The 20,585-nt window shown below is 52.9% G+C and overlaps 6 protein-coding genes across 6 annotated transcripts; all 6 read right to left on the bottom strand.

The window, feature by feature from the left end:
* Positions 1–559: 559 nt before the first annotated feature.
* AYO20_01045 (hypothetical protein) lies at positions 560–2,475 on the bottom strand (the record flags this gene model as incomplete). The annotated part of the gene is made up of 4 exons (XM_022639352.1): positions 560–1,277; positions 1,329–1,352; positions 1,445–1,907; positions 2,025–2,475. 4 exons carry the CDS (start codon positions 2,473–2,475, stop codon positions 560–562), a joined length of 1,656 nt encoding a protein of 551 aa, XP_022504660.1.
* A 3,160-nt stretch (positions 2,476–5,635) lies between these two features.
* On the bottom strand, positions 5,636–7,532 carry AYO20_01044 (hypothetical protein; the record flags this gene model as incomplete). The annotated part of the gene is made up of 6 exons (XM_022639351.1): positions 5,636–5,804; positions 5,911–6,767; positions 6,822–6,861; positions 6,929–6,980; positions 7,077–7,371; positions 7,431–7,532. 6 exons carry the CDS (start codon positions 7,530–7,532, stop codon positions 5,636–5,638), a joined length of 1,515 nt encoding a protein of 504 aa, XP_022504659.1.
* Positions 7,533–8,254: 722 nt separating this feature from the next.
* On the bottom strand, positions 8,255–10,196 carry AYO20_01043 (hypothetical protein; the record flags this gene model as incomplete). The annotated part of the gene is made up of 2 exons (XM_022639350.1): positions 8,255–9,767; positions 9,820–10,196. 2 exons carry the CDS (start codon positions 10,194–10,196, stop codon positions 8,255–8,257), a joined length of 1,890 nt encoding a protein of 629 aa, XP_022504658.1.
* An 869-nt stretch (positions 10,197–11,065) lies between these two features.
* On the bottom strand, positions 11,066–11,923 carry AYO20_01042 (hypothetical protein; the record flags this gene model as incomplete). Its single annotated transcript, XM_022639349.1, has 2 exons — positions 11,066–11,259; positions 11,350–11,923. The coding sequence occupies 2 exons, from the start codon at positions 11,921–11,923 to the stop codon at positions 11,066–11,068; spliced, it is 768 nt and encodes a 255-aa protein (XP_022504657.1).
* Positions 11,924–12,687: 764 nt separating this feature from the next.
* On the bottom strand, positions 12,688–13,716 carry AYO20_01041 (hypothetical protein; the record flags this gene model as incomplete). Its single annotated transcript, XM_022639348.1, has 1 exon — positions 12,688–13,716. The coding sequence occupies one exon, from the start codon at positions 13,714–13,716 to the stop codon at positions 12,688–12,690; it is 1,029 nt and encodes a 342-aa protein (XP_022504656.1).
* A 1,309-nt stretch (positions 13,717–15,025) lies between these two features.
* Positions 15,026–20,112, bottom strand: AYO20_01040 (hypothetical protein; the record flags this gene model as incomplete). Its single annotated transcript, XM_022639347.1, has 4 exons — positions 15,026–15,753; positions 15,802–16,474; positions 16,531–16,602; positions 17,392–20,112. The coding sequence occupies 4 exons, from the start codon at positions 20,110–20,112 to the stop codon at positions 15,026–15,028; spliced, it is 4,194 nt and encodes a 1,397-aa protein (XP_022504655.1).
* Positions 20,113–20,585: the final 473 nt, after the last annotated feature.

Genomic DNA, 20,585 nt, shown 5'->3' with positions numbered 1-20,585 from the left:
GACCATGTCAAAAGGCGCGCCTTGGATGGACGATTTTCATGACCTTTTATTTGCTATGACTTTTGGATCTTTCACGTTTGGTTGATGCGTTACTATTCTCGTTTTGCACAGTTGGCATACCAAGAACGAAGCTGAGCGTTCAAGTATATCAATGCACTGGTACTCTGTACAGGGAGGCAGAAGAGGTGAATCTTACTTTTACTGCGTGCTTGTTGTCATTCTTGTAGGAAACCAGGAAACCAAGAACTGTTCTTCTTGACCATGGCATTCCGCCTTTATGTGCAGACATCTCAGCCTCGTTGCGGCAGTAGACAGCCTGTTTGGCCTGTTTGGCAACTTTACTCATTGTGATGGAGACAGGCGTGACAATTTCGAACGTGTTTGTTCTCGAGACGCCTTTATTGATGTTCACTGTTATACATTCCAAACGAATCAAAGCAAACCACAACCTTCCAGGTTCTCCCAGGTGTCATTTCATCCCATTTTGATGCCCGAATCCTCAGTCCGTAGCGCAGTCTCCGGCGCGAACGCAGTCAAAGTAAAGCGTCAGATGTTCCATTCACAATTTCGTTGCATTCATTTCCCTCCACATCCTGGCGGCAGGGACTTCAAACACAAAATCCCACCAGAGAAATCTCTCCATGAGCCTTTTGAATCCGTCCCAATCCAACTGTCGATCGTCGACCAAGCCTCGCAGTTGCTGCAAATACCATGCCCGAGACTTGGTGAATGTGGCCCCGATCGTTCCCATGAAGACAACCCACATGACCAGTTCTCCGTAGCTGGTCGATTTCCAAAAGGGGCGCAGACTAGGAGTCTCCAAGGTGATACGAAGTTGACGGGAGAGGCGAGGTTTGACGCCGCTGTTGTAGGGGAGAGGCAGGATCACCATCTCGCAGAAAATCAAACCCGCAAGTCTACAGATCTCGTAAAGGACTTCGAAGGCGCCCGTGTCCGTCTCTTCTGCCGGAGTCAGACTCGAGAATCCGTGCTGGGTCTTGTTCCTCGCGTCCACGAGATCGGCTAAGGAGGGTCGACCTTCCGCGCCTCGGTGATACTGGTCTAGGGCTATGGTGATGTTACAGGCTTCGAGGTACAGCCGATGTACTCTGATGTCGATGGCTGCCAGCACCGCCAACCCGGAGCCCAGGACCTTTGAGAGCCCCTCCGCATGCTGATCTGGTGTCCACTTACCCTTGGCGACCAGATCCTGGGGCCCGTGGATCCAAGGGTAAAGCGGACGGCTGGTCCTCAGAGCAGCCACATAGATGTCGACACTAACCCGTCGTCAACCAAATGCGAGTCCGGACGGTCTCTCGAATACTTACACCTCGATCATGTAGGCCAGAGCACTATTTTCCATTAGTGTTCGAAGGGGGCAAAACCAAACGTGGATACTTGGATTTCCCATCTCGGGTAGTGGGTGACTTCTTGGGAGACTTACTATGAACTCAGCCCCTGCAGTCCTCCTTTGCGTCGGATGAGCATATGTACGGCTTGAAGATGCGTATCGTTCAACTTGACCCTTCCAACCGGTTGGGCCTGTGCGAGCGGCGACTTTGGATGTACCTCCTCTCCAGGTGACTCGTTGACATCACCTGACGAGGTGACGAGATTCAGGATTGCCATGACCAGTTCATCTGACGGCTCCGACAATCCACTGTTGATCAGCTGGAGCTCTTCCCGGATGAGCTTGATAGCCGTCATCTGGTGCTCCAGTCGCTTGAGGGAGAGATACTTGGCTACCCCTTCATCCTGGCAGAGGCTCAATGCCGCCCCGGCAGCGCCCATGACCTGGCAGTGGAAAAGAAATGGATATTGCACCGCGGCTTGTCTCCAGGATTTCTTCGTCGCCGCTAGCTGCTTGTCCTCGGCCTGGACCATCTTTGGCCAGACAACTTCGTAGGCTGTGTTGGGGGTAGTCAGTACAGCAGTCCTGAAAGCGCTCCTAGTTGATAGCCTCAGTGTGGGAGGTGTTGTGAGGTCGTACTGGCTGTGTGAATGGCATTCGCAGGTTGACTCACCATGCTCAAGAACTTCAAGCATTCGACACGGTAGTTGACTGCCTTCGTACGAAGCGAAGGGGTCCTGTTTACCCTGTCCAACAATCATTCCCAAGAAATTCTGGTCTTGGGCCCCGCCCGCGAGAGAAAAGCGCCTGTGGGAGACGGCATTGTGGTCTGGATCCCGCACGAATGAACGGCGAGATATAGCGCCACCGCCGTGTGTTTCGATCCAGCGCGATAAAGCATTGCTGTCGGTTGTCGTTATGGGCGATACACGGTGACAACAACTGCAATCGAAGGTCTCTCCCTCCTCAACTTCTCCCTCGTGGACATCTCTCTTCTTCTGTCTGGCTCTGTTGTGGGTGATGCGCGCGGCGTGCGATCGTGCGGCTGAGTTTCGCAACTCGCGGGCGCGACGAGATTCTGTGCCCGGCGCGGGCTTTACGAGGAGGAACTGAATTTCTACCATGACTTTGTGACTTGGATATGAAAGGTATCGAATTGAGGAGTCCGAGGAAGTAGTTTCTGTTTCATCACTCTTCCGTCTCTTTGCCCCTCTCCTCCCTCGAGCCCAAATGTTCAAGCCCGTATATATCCTACTGCACAACCTTGGCCGTCCGGCTCGTTCTGGTCAGCCCTGCCGAATCCCAAACAAGGTTTTTGGAGGGTCAAACAGCAAATGCGGGAATACAAGGCACGCTAAGACCACAATGGTGCTGGGAGGAGTAGTGCAGATTCCCTTCCTTGCTAGCCATGCGAGTATCAGCGGGACGCCCTTGTCGGCGGCGGGGAAAAGGGCAACCACCAACCCTCCCAAGCTTCGAGCTGACAACCTTACCATGCCGTGGTCGGTAAAAGGGTTCACCTGTCTTATGTAAGGAGGGCGCAGGACAGGGGCGTCATTGGGGGGATTCGAGAAAACGGCCGAGACGGGGCCAAGAAAGCTCGCTTGGGCCAAAGCCATTCAGACGCATGGGTTAGTGACACCACTGGCACAACTGGCGACTCAATCTGTGTGCTTAGATAAGTGTGCATGGAACAGCCACCAGAGCTGATCGCAGAGCGGGATGTGAAGGGGGCAAGGCGACTGAATGGAGCCTTGGAGCTTCGTAATGGTGGCGGTTCCAAGAATGAAACGGACGCCACTGTCGTCTGAACCATGTATCCGACACCGAGCATAACCTAGGTTTTACTACGAGCACAGAGAATGCATTTTCTTTTATTATATATATATATATATCGTTATACCTCGATCGATGCAGCACACCACAGAGGATATTGGACCTATCTACCAACACAACATTATCTACCAGATACTCTAGCTAAGACACACTTTACTTTTATCTCCAAATAATGAAAATACACACCAAATACATATACTTGGGGCTCTCTTGTCCACTAGAATGTCGGAACCCGGCACCCCTCCCAACGTGCCCCAAATGATGCAGGGTCTACTAATTACTGTCCCTCACCTCCCATGCAGAACTCTGTACCGAGTAATATTATGTCCAGACCTTGCGGGATCCGGCCGATTAGTAATAATGTTTGAAAAATCTGCTGCCGAATCGGGAAGTTCTAACTAGCCTGAAAGGGTAGGAGTTGGAAGGCGCCAACTCGGTCTGCGGGTACATGAGTACATACTAAAGGTACGAGGAATAAGTACCAAGGACCAAGTAACGTGCAAGGTTGGTGCTAGTGCGCACTGTAGGTAGGTAGTAAAGAGTGGATTGGGTAGGTACCCAAGGTAGGTTTATCATGTATGTACGGTCAGGTGCGAAATCGGGTGTCCTATTTAGCTGGTAGATAGGGCTCTCGGCGGATAAAATGCGACCCTTCCCGTGGAGCCATTCAGGCAGGGCGGTTGGACTTTCACAGGGAGGGTTGGCTTTCGAACTCACGCATGTCCCTTGCTGCATAGACCACCATCGTCTTGACACTCGAGGCTGTCGCACGGGCCATGTAATATTGCCCAAGCTCAAGTACCGTACCGTACCATCTGACGTTCAGCCACTTTTGTATTGTCTCAATCTGACCTTGTGCTCGACGAGGTATAAGATCTCTCGGTGACATCAAGTGGACCATCAATTCCGAGATCCTCAGCCAAGGACAAATCCCAATTTTATAGTGGACCGACCCACTGTCTATTCTCTCCTCGGCTTCCTCCTGCCTTAGGACCGTGCAAGGGTGAGGCAGTTCTAGAATCAAACTTTGATAAAATCCCAAACGTGGCCGCGGGATACTCCTTTGTTGATTGTCACTAACGTCTCCACCTCCTTCACCCTCTTAACCCCCACAGCCCAGAGGTTCTCCCAACGGGTCACTAGCAAGACATACCCTCCCTCTGGTCTCGGACGGACGACAAAACTCTCCCATGCCTTGTGTTCCCCAGCCGAACAGCGTATTGCGTCGCCATTGTAGCCTAGCCACTTGCCGGAGGCTTCGTTCTTAAAGCCGAGCCAGCCTTCTCGATCTGCGCACTTCCAGCGTATAGAGCTTCGGTCATTCTGATGGGCTAGCACAACATTCCCGTCAAGCAGCGAGAGGAAGCGTCCGCATGAGGTGGAGCGGATGACATAGGTGGATCCGGGCCAAGGGGCGGAGGGGACGCTTAGATCGACATTGTCAGATGCGTAGAGGTTATCAACAGTAGTTTCAGAGGGTGTTGCGCCAGAATAGGCGGTTGAATCATCGGGTCTCGGGATCCGGGGTCAATTTTGTTCATAACCATAATGTTGGTAGCTTGGATACCTCGATCTAGATGACACAGTTAACTCTGCGCAAGATCCAGTACTGTATCATTTATGTAAGGGTATGAGTAAGAAGTATCATGCACCGAGATGTCAATGATCGCATTCCGCCAAGGCGGTCCGCCGCGTCTCTTTCCCCCGCGTTTCGGGAGGAGGGGGTGTCGTCGCCAACGCAGTCAAGATCCACGCACCAATCAGTGATCACCGTCGACTGTCGTCTTAGATGGCCGTCTGCTCCCGGCACTGCGCTCCCAAAACTCTCCTAAAACTGTTTTCAAGAAACCTGTCTCCCGAGACCGCCCTACTTTTGCAGACGTTTCCCAAAACTGGTTCCAATTGCGAAGCTGCGGCAGCGCGAAAAGCTCCGCTACCGAAATGTCCCAACCAGAAGTGGGCCTGTCTTCGGTTGAGCCCTTCCAGATCCTTTTTGCGCCAACGTACCCCGTAACTTGAGATCCTTCCCGAGCGGCGTCACCACTTTCGCACATCACTATACCAAGTATGCACTAGACATGCATATCAGGGGAAGTTCAAAAACTACTATTTTTTTTTCTCTCTGAGGCTGTATCCTACTTTCATTTATTTATTTACTTTTTCTGTTCCACTTTTCCCATCTTGTCTTGAAGATAATGTGAGCATTTCCTCGAACCAGTCCAGAAATGACGGGCCAAGGGTGTCTGGTACCTGCCCACCGAGCGCGTCATATACCGCTCAGACGCGATTTGTTTCCCTCTCTCAAATCATTTCGCTGCGGGTCTTGTTTGAATTCAAGCTCAACCCCAGAGCCACTTCAACAATGTATGTATCTTCGCAAAACGGATCCGGATGACTGGCGTGGCTTGGTGTCTTGGAATCAGTGTGGGAAGCCTGAAAGGGGGGTCCTCAAGGTATTCCGTCGACCTTCTCAACGGCCGTATGCTTCTCGTGGTCCTTCAAGTACGCGACCGGGTCCAGCTCCGCTTGCCTTGCCGCGTCCTCGATGTGAATCGCCACGGGATCTCCAAACAGCTCCTCGACTTCTTCGAGCGTCTTGTTGGCCGTTTCGGGGAAGCTGTTGAACTCGAATGTTAGTCCCATCCAAGAAGATCGGGAATCTCGCCAGCATAGAAAGGGACTCGAAAATGAAAAAAAGGGAGAGAAGGTCAAGAAACACTTACTACCAGTAAAAGACCACGGCGAATATGGCCGTGCAGATGACAAAAATCATAAAGTACTTCCAGCTGATGTGCTCGATGGCCATGGGCGTGACCTGGACGAGGAGGATGACAAAGGCGCTCCCCCAGGCGGTGATGAAGCCGCCGAGGGCCGCGCGGACGGGCGTCGGCAGGATCTCCGGGATGTAGGTGAAGGTGAAGCTGTTGAAGATGACAGAGTAGCCGACGAGGAAGAGGAACATGGCGACGACGGCCAAAATCCCGTACGTCTTGTTGAGGTTGTCGCTCTTTTCGAAGCTGGCCCAGAAGGCCGAGAGGAGGATCGACGACGGGATGATGATGGCCAACGAGACCAGCATGACCCGCCGCCGACCCCAGCGGTCAAAGTACCACGCGCCGGGGATGTTGGAGCAGACGCCCACGGTGCCCCAGATGCCCACGAGCACCAGGGGCAGTTTCCCCCCGACGCCGAGGCTGCCGTACACGATGACCTGGTAGTTCTGGAGCGGGATGACGCCCGTCAACTGCTGGCCCGTCACGAGGATGAAGGCGATGTACAGCCTCTTGCGGTACGACGGCCGCTTGAGGACCGTCAGCGGGTTGACCTTTTGCTCGGCCTCGAGCCGCAGCTGCGCGCGGATCTGGTTGAACTCGCCCATGAAGAACGTGTCGTCGTCCGACGTCTGGTGCATCCGCCGCAGGATCACGAGCGCCTCCTCGTCCCGGCCCTTCATGATCAGCCACCGCGGACTCTCGGGCATCCAGATGGCTCCGACGAGCATGATCAGCGGCGGGAGGACCTGGAGTCCGAAGAACACGCGCCAGGCCGCGTCGCTCTCGATGTACGAGAATCCAAGACCCTAAAGAGGCAGATATTAGGAAAGGTGGGATCATCTGGTGAGGTCGGAATTTACCATCCATTCTGTAATGGCATATGCTAGGGAGATGTTAATCCTGTGTTTGTCCGCCCATCAGCTATTTGTCCTCTGCAATTTTCTTCTCAACGATCGTCAAAACGTACGCGTATAAGCCACCGATCCGTCCTCGAACGTGCGGTGGGGCAATCTCGGATGCTATCAGACCACATAAGTGAGTGATTCAAGGCAGTCCAAAAAAGGGATTCAATGGGGGAGATCCATGAGAGAAGATGCGGTGCGAGGCGGACGAACCGTACGTAGGGCAGACAGCATAGACCAGCCCTCCGGCAAATCCACCAATACCACGCCCGACCAACAACACGGGAAGACTCTGTGCGCCCGCCTGCATGGCATTGCCGCCCAGCGCGATCACGCTCGCCACGATGATGGTCCGGAGTCTTCCGATCTTGTTGGGCACGTAGAGCATGGCCAGGCCACCCAGGAAGAGGCCAGCATAGTAGATAGACCCGAGGACGCCGAGGAGGGTTGCGTCGAAGCCAAAATAGGTGATGAACTGGCAACCACCAATGCCAAAGATCTTTGTTAGCTGGAGAACATTGACAGTCGCATCAAGAGGGAAAAGTCCTTGAAGGAGAGGCAACGCACACGAGGGTATCCGATGACGGACGTCGTCAGGCCGGAGTCATAGCCATAGAAGAAGGCCCCGAAGGTGAGGTAGATGATGCACAAAAGGCCATAATCGTTCATGGTTGGAGTAGACTCTGAATCGTAGAGACTGGAAGGACTGTGCTTGTATGCCAATAAGGCTTGTAGGTCAACAGGAGGTTGTTGACTCTCGAAGATTGGGGGGAAGACATGCCATGTCTTTATGAGTTTCTTCTGTTTCGCGATATAGGTGCAGTACCCGCTTTGTGATATCCCCAAGATGCTCTCCAGAAAAGCGGAGAAGCCGGGGAAGCGTGTGTATCAATCGGTAACTGGCGAGAAGGCAATGAGTAGCCGACTGGCACTATAGCGGCCCGACAGGTGAGGCTGGCCGGTATCCCAATGGGGATCTGGGCTCCCTCGGTCAAGGTGGACCGGTTTGGGTCGATCATGGTACTTGAAGCGGCAATCCCTCGGCAAAGGGCCAGATCAGGAAAGAACATAGACGGCTATCTCACGACGTGTCGAACTTGGTAGTGATATCTCAGATGGGCTTTGATGTAAATTACTGAGGGTTTGTTAAGCGTGAATCGAAGAAATGCCATGCGGAGTAGACGAGCTGAGTGGGGCATGACGGGGAAGGGCCGATGTCTGCAGTGGGCCAATCAGGTATCAATCTACAGCAGCGCTAAGCCGAAACAGGACTTTGTGGAGCAGTTTATCACCATATTTTCGGTTTACATGTACTCTTCAATGCCAAAGTCACATCAACTATTCATGCACTTCAACACTTACTGGACTACTACTTTCTATAGATGCGTCCATCACTTTTCCTCCTCAAGATAAGTCACCTCTAACCCCTCGAAGCGGTCGTCAGCTCTCCACTTCCTGGTCAACTCAAAGAACGCCGGCGAGCCACCGCCGTAGATGACGTTCCTCCGAGTCTTCAAGTCGTCAAAGTCGCCTTCGTTGTTGTAGTAGCCGGGGGTGCAGTCCTCGAGAAACTTCCGGCGCGGTTCCGCCAGCTCGACGCAGAGCTGGACCCACGCGTTCTCGGCCTCGGCGGTGGGCTCGAGGGTGCGGACGTTCCTCTCACAGGCACGTCGGACAACGTAGGCGAAATGCCTGGCTTGCTCGGCGGTCGCGTGGAGGAAGTTTGGCGACACGGCCGCCTGGACGCTGTTGACGAAGAAGCAATTGGGGAACCCGCGACTGGTCCAGCCATGGAACGTCTGGAATCCATCCTTCCACTTCTCGGTCGTCGTGATCCCGTCTCGCCCGTAGATCTCCATTCCGGTCCGCTGGGCCCAATCGGTCGCCAATTCGAACCCGGTCGCATAGATCAGACAGTCAATCTCATAGACGATGCCGTTCGCCATGACGCCCTCGGGCGTGATTTGGTCGATGCCTTTGCCTTTCGTGTCAACCAGCTTCACATTCGGCCGGTTGAACGTCTGGAGGTACTGGTCGTGAAAACACGGCCTCTTGCACATCTGGTTGTACCACGGCTTGAGGGCTTCGGCCGTCTGCTTGTCCTCCACGATACTGTCGACGCGGGCGCGGATGGACTCCATTTTCCGATAGTCGGCCAGTTGCATCTTGGCGGCGATCTGAGCCGGGTCCACGGTGGCAGATTCATTGTCGCTTTTGCGAGGCCAGAGGTTTCTCAAGATGTCCGTCCATCCGTCGGCGACCAGGTCTTCCTCAACGTACCCGCCAGCAATAACGGTGTCGAAGTTGTCCATTCGCGCTTGGTGCCATCCTTTGGGGAGCGACCTCGCCCACTCGGGGTCTGTCGGACGATTGTTTCGGACGTCGATACTGGATGGCGTACGCTGAAACACATAAAGCTGCTTAGCTGCTGCGCCAACGTGAGGGACAATTTGCACCGCCGTCGCGCCAGTGCCGATGATCCCAACCCGTTTATCAGCCAACTTGGATAGATCTCCACGATTATGGCCTCCGGTATAGTCATAGTCCCAGCGGGATGAGTGGAAAAAGTGACCTTTGAAAGAGTCTATGCCTGGGACGCCTGGCAACTTTGGTCTGTGGAGAGGTCCCGCTGCCGGAATGATGAACCGAGTAGAGATGATATCCGCCCGGTTAGTTTCGACGTCCCAGCGAGTCGTCGCCTCGTTCCACTGAAGCTTTAGAGTCTCGGTTTGAAAGATGGTTTTGTCGTACAAGCCGTAATGGGCCCCGATCCGGTGGGCGTGGTCGAGCAACTCAGACGCATGGGTATATTTCTCCGAGGGCACGTAGTTGGTCTCCTCAAGTAGTGGCATGTACACATAAGCTTCGATATCACACTGTGCTCCGGGATATCGGTTCCAGTACCTGATAATGTTCAGCCAAGCTACAAGAACGGAGACTACTGGAGAAGCCATACCATGTACCGCCGAAATCACCGCCTTTCTCGATAATGCGGAAATTCGTGACGCCTTGCTCCAGGAGTCGCACCGCGCACATGAGACCGCCGAAACCTCCGCCGATGATGATCACATCTGTGTCCAATTGGATCGGATCACGAGTGAAGCCAGGCTGGACATACGGGTCGTCGAGGAACTTTTCGGCCGCTTTGCTCGCCGGCTGGATGATGGTGTACTGATTGATACCGCCGTTCTGGAGTCGCTTGTCGCGCTCTTCCTGATACTTTCGTCTGAGTGCCTCAAAGTCTAATTCGACCTTCTCAGGCTCTGTCAGGCTGCGATGCTCGAGAGCGGCCGCGCTTTGCGGGTTGACGGATTGCTGGACGGCGACGGCCATAGCGGTAGGATTTTGTAGTTATATCACACTCACAATCACAATCACCGTGAAGACGGTTACCAATGTGGCTGTAAGACTTGCTATTATGTCCCTTATCTATACATACCTCATCATTCGGATACTTGTTGCATCGATGGTACCTGGGAGATATGTCCTCGGTTTCCTATTCGGGTTGAGTCCCTCGGATCATCTACACACATGACCGTCTGTCCGGGCTTGGCTTGGTCTTCACCAAGAGTGTTCAAGATTCCAAGGCAAAAGCTTCGGGCAGTAAGAGAAGGCCGAGGGTGCGTATCCTGACCGACGAGACTCGTACGCGGCGATGGAAGAGAAGCCGCCGAGCATTCGACGTGTAACCCGATCGGCAGCAGTGACAAAGGCCAAGTCTCAAAGGTCTGAGGAGTAACCCGTGAGTCAAAGTTCACTACGAGGCGCAGAGTCGACTTCCGCCAAGTTGCACGCTGGAGGACCAACATCCCGGCACCAGTGTCACCATCACAACACAGGGGCAGAGCAAGACGAGAGGGGTTTAATGCACGTCTGCTGGGAGCGCGGCAAAGTAATGAGCCAATGAGTAATCTCGCTCAAACTGAATATAAAGGAGTAAGGTAAACAAGGCGCGTGGGTGCAGCACACTTGCGTTCAGAGAATAGAACCAGTCAGCCAATTCTAGATTCCAGAATATGCATAGTGAAGAATTATCAAGATATCTCCCTTCGTGTCAGGCTCTGTATTCAACGCGGCTTCATTCATCGAATCTTACAGCTCCTCAAGCTTACTTCGATACACATCACTACGCTCCCCATGTGATTCGACTCTCCGATTGCCTCTGCCTCTGCCTCCAAAGCAGCCCTCTGTCTACTTCATTTTCACACCGCACCACCATTAATCGGAATCGTCTGTCCGTTGATGTAACTCGAGTCCTCACCCAGGAGGAAGGCAATGACCTTTGCAATTTCCGAGGGCTGTGCGAAGCGTCCTGCCGGGGGTGGCTTGATGTCTTCGTCAAAGTCCTTTTTCCTCTGGGCGAACCATATCTTGACACCTTCGGTCTCGGTCACCGCTGTGCATGGATGTTAGTTTATATATATATGCGCGTGCATGCGTGCGTGGATGTGTATATTGGACGAAAAATAGAATCAGGAGCACTTACACGGCGCGACGGCATTGATCCGTATCCCGAGCGGGGCAAAATCCTTGCTCCACGCCTTGACGAGCCCGACACTGGCGTGCTTCGTCGCCGTGTACACAGCCAGACTGTTGTGGCCGAAAAGCCCCGACATGCTGGCGACGTTGACGATGGTGCCCCTGGTTCCCCACGGCCCCTTTGGTTCCTGCTTCTCCATGATCCGCAGGGCCTGCGTGCCATAGTTCCACGTGCCGCGCATATTCACGTCGACGATCTTGTCAAACGTCTCGTCGGTCGCGATCGGTCCCTCGGCGGGGCCTATGCCTGCGTTGTTCACGAGGCAGTCGAGCCGGCCGCCGGCCTTCGCCACGACTTCGTCCAGGAACTTGACACAGGCGTCCCGGCTGGCCACGTCGACGCCTCCGTAGAAAAATACTTTCTTGGCCTGAACCAAGGACTCGAGCTTCGCGGGAACATTCTGTGTCAACTCGGCAATCCACACCGTGGCTCCTCGACTACACAGCTCGACCGTCGTGGCGAGTCCAATACCAGATCCACCTCCCGTGATGGCGACGTTGTATCCTTCAAGAGAGGCCATGGTTCAGCTATGGCTGTGAAGAAAGCAATACTCAGAAAAGATGTCGTTGATCGCGGTACTCCGTCGAAAACGGCTAAAACGCCGCTTCAAACCCATGTTGATATTTAACATGGTCAAGTGACGTCCCAGGATGGAAGCTTGATAGCCTCGGTAAATGGATGCTACATTGGGAACAGGTTTCCCCTTTGCGGTTTCTTCGACACCGAGGTGGATGTCCAAGTGGAGAGCAGAACAAACAAAATTGGTAATAGAGGGATGATCGACCCGTCCCGTAATCTTCTTGCCGAGAGTAAAGTTGGTAAGAGTGGTTACCGTAGTCGTCGACCGCGACCTGGAGCCCGTTCATTGGTCCAGATACCCGATTAGGCAGCTCTATCATCATATAACCGGTTTTAGTTTAGCGTAGCCTTTTACTCTCTCTGAGTTGGGTCAACAAGGCTTCTCATACCCGGTATATCACTTCACGTCCTTTTGGATCCATTCATATCTTCAAATGAGAAACTCCACGTCGCATGTGTGTAGGGAAGACAGATACGTTGGACTTGAAGTGGTTCAAGGACTTGTGACAAAACCCGACGTAAATGGATAGAACACCTCTGTTTTTGACACGCAGCTTCGAGTTTGATGTCGTTGTCCTCGCTGGTGGTAGACCTAAGCCAGCTATTTGACTAAGGTGATGTCAACGATTTGTCCAGGCACTAATCACCCAGACATTTCCTGCACACCATAATTCCTACACACCAGTCCTCCGCGTTCAACGCAGCTCATTTCACCTTCTCCAAGCGGCCCATTGAATGTCTGTGTTCAATCCACTCTTTGACCGTCCGGACCCTCTGACCCGTGACACAGCTTATCGGCGGCTCCTTTCTTTGTATTTCCTTCCCGTCCTCCCCTTGAATCCCCTGCAGCACCTCGAGCAGTGTATCGATGTTCGGATGGCAGAAATACGCCATGGAGAACCTCTCTTTACCCTGGTCCTCCGGCAGCGGGGACCGCGTGACACGGTGGAGCGTGGATTTCATAAGTCCACCTGAAAAGAACGTCATTGTCTCGCCGATGTTGATGAGCACAGCCCCTGCAATGACCGGGGCGTCGAGCCATATCTCGTCATCCTTAATAGGACCCGTATATTTCGGCGGTCGTATCTGGAGACCACCGACGAGGTTCTGGAAGAGAATTGTAATCACCCCTTGATCTGTATGAGACCCCAAACGAACTTTGGCCGTGTCACTGGGTGGAAGCGCAGGGTAGTGGATGAGCCGGAGAGTGGTCATGGATGGGCTTTCATGTTGATGGATCTGCGGAAGGCGGTCAGCCGACAGTCCTAAACCGACCCCGAGGCAGGAGAGCAACGGGACGGCAATCTTCTCATGCACCTCTCCCATAAATGCTTGGATCTCAGGGTTAAATTTCTTCAGGGATGGTGGCATTGGCTGGTCATAAGACGCCTGCTTCCGTATCACGAAGACTTCCTTCTCATCCACGGCCGAAACACGCTCTTTCGCACCGTGCTCGTTGAAATATCCTTCCGTGCCGGTCTTCGCGTCGTACCCGGCATTGACAATGCTGCTCCACGGCGTCGAGGATTTTTCCTCGCGAGGGGTGGTCTTGAAGAAGGTCGCACTAATGTCAAACATGCGATCAATGTTTGATTGCGGTAAGCCGTGGTTTCTGAGGTAGAGAAAGCCCCATGTCGCGGAGACCTGCTTGATCTCCCGCGCAAGGGAAGGTAGATCGGTAGAATACCGTGAGAAGTCGATAATGGGAATCGTATCGGGTGACGGAGATATCATTGTCGCCGCGCTTTGCAAGGGGTTATATGTAGGAATGCGCTGTGTGCAGAGTGAAGGATAAGTGCGAGAATGTCGTTTTGTTCTTTCTTTCCACCATCCGACTTTGTTGAAAGAGAGAAGGTCATGATAAGGGGATGCCTTGAATGGCTCGATTACCAGTAGCAGGGTTCCCCGATTCACCGGTAGGTGATAACAACAATGACTACCTCCGTCAAGCCAATAATGATAATCTGATGAGCGCGTGTCGGTCAATCGCATAGGTTGATCGCCCAGTGTCCTCGCATACCATTGTGACCTAGTCAAGCGAAGTTAGCGAGAGACAGTCGGTCTTATCCGTCTTCAGGGAAGCAGGCCGGGTATGAGCGCCGGCTTCTCTGGATCAAGATGAGACTCACTCCCCAGTGACTGCCCATGCGATTCTTTGGACCCTCTCATTCACTGCTGTAAATGTTTGGCATCCCGCAGAGATAAGCCCTGATGAGGCAGGGGTAACATGGTTAGTGGCTGTAATGTCTGTAAAACCACCCTCATGTTGGACCGCCTTTCCCACTGACATGCTAGGACTGGGGGCAATACTTCTGCTGAAAGCTCCACTGGTTGGTTGATCTGATCGCACATCTCCTGCGGAGAACATTCTCATGATTTCGAGCCTGGCGAATGCTTTCAAATATAGATGTCGGGGTTGTCGACGAACTACCCGTCGCCCACCATGAACAGAGGGGATGGCACTGTTGATTGTGTCTAGTTCGCGCCAAAGTTCGTGAGGTCCAACTGCTCCAACTTGCCTCTCGCAACCTCAAATCTAATATCTTGAATTCTCCGAGGTAAGCCATTGTTTCTGACGAAAGTGCTCCTTGTGCAAAATGCGGAGTCTCAGGAGAATCCAATGAGACGGATCGATTCGTGCCCTTTTCTTGCGCCCAGTTCCGAGCAACACCTTGAAATGTGCAGTAGGGCTAAAGTGATGCAACTGACGAGGGAGACCCACATAGCATGTATACCTCGAGTTCAGGTAAGGTCTCCACGGAACCAGAGTATTCTTGCACGTAGCAGCTGTTCCTTCATACGGTGAGCTGGAAGGCACGGCTCCCATGGGTTTGGCAACACTCGTCTGAGGTGCTTTGCATTCAGGAAAGACGCCTAGCGTTCACAGGTCGCCATCTGACAGCTGAGAAGCTCATGACATGGACCGCCAGAACCTGTCAAATATTCTGCTGAAACAGACACCCATCTGTAGCCCCTCGAGAAAGAACATGTCCAGAAACCCACCAGAGGCCCCAGATCGGTCCTCCCCCGCGTTTCCGACACCTCAATCTTGCCTCCTGGACGGCCTTCCCCAAACTTCATCAACGTCCTTCTTCCCTTTGGTCTCTGGCACATACCAACCCACAAACACAAAGGAAATTGCCGCAATGGCTGCAAACACAAAGTATACTACCCCCTTTCCCAATCTCTCATTCACCATTGGAAAGAACTGAGCGACCACAAATGTCGAGATCCAATTTGCTGCCAGCGCCCATGATTGGGTTGCGCCAACCGCTTCTGGACTCACCAGTTCTGAAGCGAGTATGAAAGGTATGGGCCCCAGACCAAAAGCAAAGCTGGCAACAAACAGAAGCACGGACACTGCGGAAAGAATCGGAATAGCGCTGCGGATCCCTATGGCAAGCAGGACAGATGAGACACCCATACCGGCAATTGAGGTGAGGATGCATGGCTTGCGTCCCAGCACATCTGCAAGGGGGGCGAAGCCTGTAGTGGCCACAATATTGAGTATGCTCACAAAGATATTGAGCAGGGCGGAATTGGAGGCAAGTAAGTCCGCGAGTAGAGACACGCCGTACATGATGATGCTGTTGATTCCACAAAGCTGCTGTGCCAGCATAACCACAACGACCGCAAGAATTGCGCGGTTATTGGTCGGGTCTCGGAGCACCGCGAGGATTCCCATTGGCTCTGGAGCATTGCCTCTCAAAGGCAAATTGCTGTCCAGAGGCGACTCATGGTCGGGATTCGCAAGTAGTGTTCGTTCTTCTTCTGTTCGAGGGTCAGACATTAACAAAGAACATATCCCGGATCACGAACCGTGTCCCTCGTCAACATCCGCCAAACCCCAACCTTCTACTTCCTCCTCAATGTCGGCTTTCTGGCCCCGGATACGTCGCAGATTGTTGTTCGCTTGTCTTGGTTCTCCATGGCTAGCCTGCCACTTGGGACTCTCCACGGAGAAAACCAGCCCTGCAAACTGCAACACACCGATCATGCCTGCAATCGCGAGGATAACTCGCCACATTTGGCCATGGCTCAGGAAATAACCCAGAAGCTGAGTGGTGAAGATACCCATGTTCGTCATTATTTGCGTAAAGGCACCGAAGAAGCCCTTTTCCTTGGGTGGAGCAATCTCGGAAATATAGATGGGTACCACAACAACGGAGACGCCTGCTCCTAGACCCGAAATGAAGCGGCCCGTCGAAAGAGCACCAATGTTAGGAGCGAGTGCCTCGGCGAGAGGACCCAGCGCTAGGAACAAGGTATTGATACGCATCGTATGCAGACGGCCATACCGTGCGGACAAAGGGCCGGCTGCGAGAGCACCGATTAGGCCACCCAATGTGAAAATGGACGACACAAGCCCGAGTTGGGTTGAGTTCATGGGTATGCATTGTGGTAGTCCACCCAATGCTGCTGATGGGCCCTCCTTGGATCTGATGGATTTGGCGGCACAGGTAATGACCTCTTGAGGGGCATTTAGTTCGGCCTGAAAAGTGGGTTCAGCAGAGTGTAGATTTTGATAGTCAAAGATAGAAGACATACCAAGTGATAACCAAAGAGTAGAGGTCCTAGAGTTGCGACTAGAAGCAGATAGACGAAATACGGGGTGAGCTCCTGAGACCAGGATCTCAGTTTCGAGACGAAGCCCATATCTGAGTTCAGTTCGTGAGTCTCTGTTGGTGTGATGGTGTCCGATCCAGGGGATCCGTTATTTGGCCACTGCCTCTTGATCCTAGAGGCTTCCGTTGGTGAAGAATCAGGATGGACGAATATGAGCACGACGACGGTTCGTTGACTGGGGAAATGACTTTGGCGGCAGCAACTTACAAGTTGCACGAGTGGATGCCACCGTCTCACGCATTTCTTGGCATACACGTGACTCTGACCAACGCGTCAAGGCTTAAAGTGGTTTACACGTCCACAGCCACGTCTCACGCGTTTCTATGTCTCTACGAAGTACTCGGTACCCAACTTGCATAGACTCCATTGTCCTCGATGAGCTAGCAACCTGGAGGCCTGCAAGTATCATCTCTTCATCATTGAGTAATTGTGGCTGCCTAAGTTGGATTATGCATATCGTCTTAGGTGTTGTTCTAACAGCTTCTCATCTTCATGCTTCTGAAATCCTGTCCTGTCAGCGCATGAGACAGCATCCTGGTCCCGTGGTCCGTCATTCGATCGCTAAGCAAGGGTATCCTAGGTATTCTCACTCCTTATGCTCTCTCCGCCGATATTCCCTGTGCTCCGCAAACCAGCACGTCCTGCTGCTGCAAATGCCGTCACTGTCATGAAGTCGTATACATCCGCCAGAAAAGCGGGCAAGAAATGAGACAGAAATTCAAGCAGCGCCGCCCCACTAAGAGTCAGTCAGGACCGTTGCGCAGCCTTAGCACTCAGACTTACTAGTTGAGCCACCAAGTCACTAGCCACGTCGAGATAGGGATAAGGGCTGGATATCTCCTTTTCCACGTTCTTGTAGCGCTTGCTGACCGGTTTCCAGTAGCCTTCGCCGCTCATTTCATCAAGCCGATCAGAGCTGGTGTGACTGATGTTTCCGAACCCGCTGGTGGGTCTGCTGTTCGTTGGGCTCGTCACTGTGCTGCTGCTGGTGGGTGTCTTATTCCTCTCTCGCTCCTTTTTCAAATCGTGCCAAATCACATTCTGGTATCCGTCGCATTTAAAATCCACAACAAACGTTCCCTGCTCTAAGGTATACAATTGAATGTCGATGAACACCCAAACTCCGATGTGCTCGCTTGGGATTTTCTTGTTGAGTGCTGAAAGACTGTCGGGCCTGCTCATGGACACTTGTCCTGGTCCTGTAAATGCATCCTGGCTGTGAAGGGCCGGCTCACCTCCCGTATTTTGCCGGGAGGGATGTCCACTGCTCGCTGGTGACCTCGCATTTGCTTGGCTTCCGTTTGGAGAACTCATACCGAGCGCCTGTTTGACATCCTCCGAGGCATAGCCCAGTTGCTCAATATGTCTCTTGAGCTGGGTCTGTGCTTCTGCGGGTAGGCTAACCGCTGAACTGTGGGCTGAGAGAGATGGCGCTTCACCAGGCATCAGTAATCCCTTTTTCAAGATTCTCGCGCGAATGTTGAAAGGATCTCGGGGGATGTAGTAGTCCTCGCCCACAAATGAGAATCGCTGTTGCATGATCTCGTGGCGTTGGCCAGGTTCTAGGTCGGGTGGAGGCGGAGGGATACCATCCTTCTCGTCATCACCGTCGGGCATCGACTCAGGCCGCAGCCACGGATTAACTTCCCATTCAGCGCCTTGTGCCTTGAGAGCAGCATACAAGCACTTCATGGCTTCCCAAGGTTGGTTTCGACTGCGGATGCCAAATTGCCAGCGTCTAGGCTTGGTTTTGGTAGCGGGTGGGCGTTTTTCGTCGGTTGGCAAAGTCGTCATACCTTCGGGTCGGCTTTTCGGTTCTCGCAATGAATTCAGAGCCGTCACAGAGCGCGAGTGTGGTTTTAAAGCCCTTGATGTGGCCTCCTGTTCTTCCTTGGATCGATAAATGGGATTCCCCTGTTCATCCTTAATTTCTTCGGGGATGGGGCTTTCGGCTTCGTCCTTCTGATCTTGGCCTTGTGTCGGATGGAGAATCATGTCGGGATCTTCACCATGAGCCTTTGCCTTTTCGCGGATCTGAAGGAGCTCTTCATGAACATGAGGTAGTGATGTGTTCAGGACGCGAACATTTGAGATCCTAGGCTTCTCTTCTTCTCTCAGGGAAGATGGAGTTTCAGATAGTGACCGACTAGCTCGGTGCGCATCCGTGCGACTTGGAGTGAGAGGCTTGACATCGATATCCTGAAACCGTCGTGGCGAGCCGGGGAAGTTGGGATAGTTTGGTTCGACTGGGGGCGAAGAAGCCATGAACGACTCCAGCTCTGGGTTCTCTGTGCGGTATTGGGGAGTGCTGATCATTAACTGGTTTTCTCTGACTATGAGATATGCGTCTTTGATCGCACTAGGCTCGTCTTTGCTCAAAGCATCCTTCACATCCTCCTTCGCATAACCCATGGTACGACCAAGCTTGCCAACGACTTGCTCGTGAATTTTCTCAACCACGTCAAGTGGTTTTCCCGGAGCAAGCTGACGAGGGTCGATGGCTTTGGTGGGATCGACTCCGGTATCTAGAAATTCTTCCACGGGATCAACCAAATAAGCAGGAAGGTCTTTCATAAACCATTCGTCTTGTCTGATTTCGGGTATGGTGATGCGATGAACCGGATGCACTTGCAAACATCGCTTGATGAGGTTTACCGCGCCTGGCGGAGTTTGTGATGGAATGTGAAATGTCCCGGCCTGAATCTTCTTGAACAGTGCAGGGATGAACTCGTCATCGAACGGGAGCCTGCCAACGAGGAAGACGTAGAGAATGACACCGCAACTCCAGACATCGACTTCAGGACCAGCATAGAGCTTTCCACCGATGACTTCAGGGGCAGCATAGTTTGGGCTTCCGCAACTCGTCTTCAAGAAATTGCCATCTGTCATGATATTACTCAGACCAAAGTCGGCGATTTTCACATTCATGTTCTTGTCAAGGAGAAGGTTCTCCGGTTTGAGGTCTCGATGGACAATTTTGTGACGATGACAATACTCGACAGCACAGATGATTTGTTGAAACAGCTTCCGGGCCTTTGCTTCGCCCAGCCGACCATGCTTCACGATGTAATCGAACAACTCCATGGGAACATATTCAAGCACCATGTAGATGTCTGTCTTGGTTGTTATGACGGTGTAGAGCTTGATGATGTGTGGGTGCCGCAGGAGTTGCAAGTATTGGATCTCCCTCTCTATCCGCCCTGCCATGTCCCGACTGATTAATTTGCGTCGACTGATAGTCTTCATTGCAACCTCTTGACCTGTAACCTTGTGTCTCGCAAGCTTGACTTTGCCAAACGATCCTTCACCAATGTTGCGCACGAAGGCATACTGGTGTAGTCGTTGCATTGCCCGGGCAGTGCCTGGAGACTCTGCCATCGGCGTCTGGCTCAAGCCAGACCGTGCCGGCGGGGAGAGAACAGTAGGAAGGGACGGCCTGGAGCGGCTGGAGTTGGATTGCGGGAGGGAAATGGAGAGTTCATCATCGTTGATTGCCGACGACATTGTGGAGGTTGGGTAACCGCGTGCAGAGGCACACTCTGCGTACCGTGAAGGCTGCGGGATGAATGTCTAGAACCTCTCAGGTGGATATGACTACACAGATAGGTGTCACCAGTAGTCACTGAATTGGTGGTTGGGCATCTCCAAGGGACGAATCAGTCGAATGCGCAGTGGTGGGTAATCCTGCGCCTATGAAAGGCAGCAAGACTGGGGTGAAGTTTCTGTGGGTAACGCAGGCTGGAACCAACAAAGGCCGAAGAGATGTTGAGAATAAGGTAAATGGCGAGCAGTACGGGGCTGTTCGTAGCTACTTGCGGATGATAGTTGACGGGTTCAGCGAAATGAGTAGGTGATCGTGTGGGATGTGAGAGTTGAAGGTTGAGGCGAAACGGACGAGGGGGACTTGAGGATTCACGTGCTGCTATGGCGGGCAGCCCATCCGCTCGTGCCGCTTAAGTTACCAGAGTCAGTAAAAC

Source organism: Fonsecaea nubica, assembly GCF_001646965.1.
Source record: "Fonsecaea nubica strain CBS 269.64 chromosome Unknown Scaff4, whole genome shotgun sequence".
NCBI lineage: Eukaryota > Fungi > Ascomycota > Eurotiomycetes > Chaetothyriales > Herpotrichiellaceae > Fonsecaea > Fonsecaea nubica.
The sequence above is the reverse complement of the archived record's forward strand: the minus strand, read 5'-3'. Positions and strand labels throughout refer to the sequence as shown.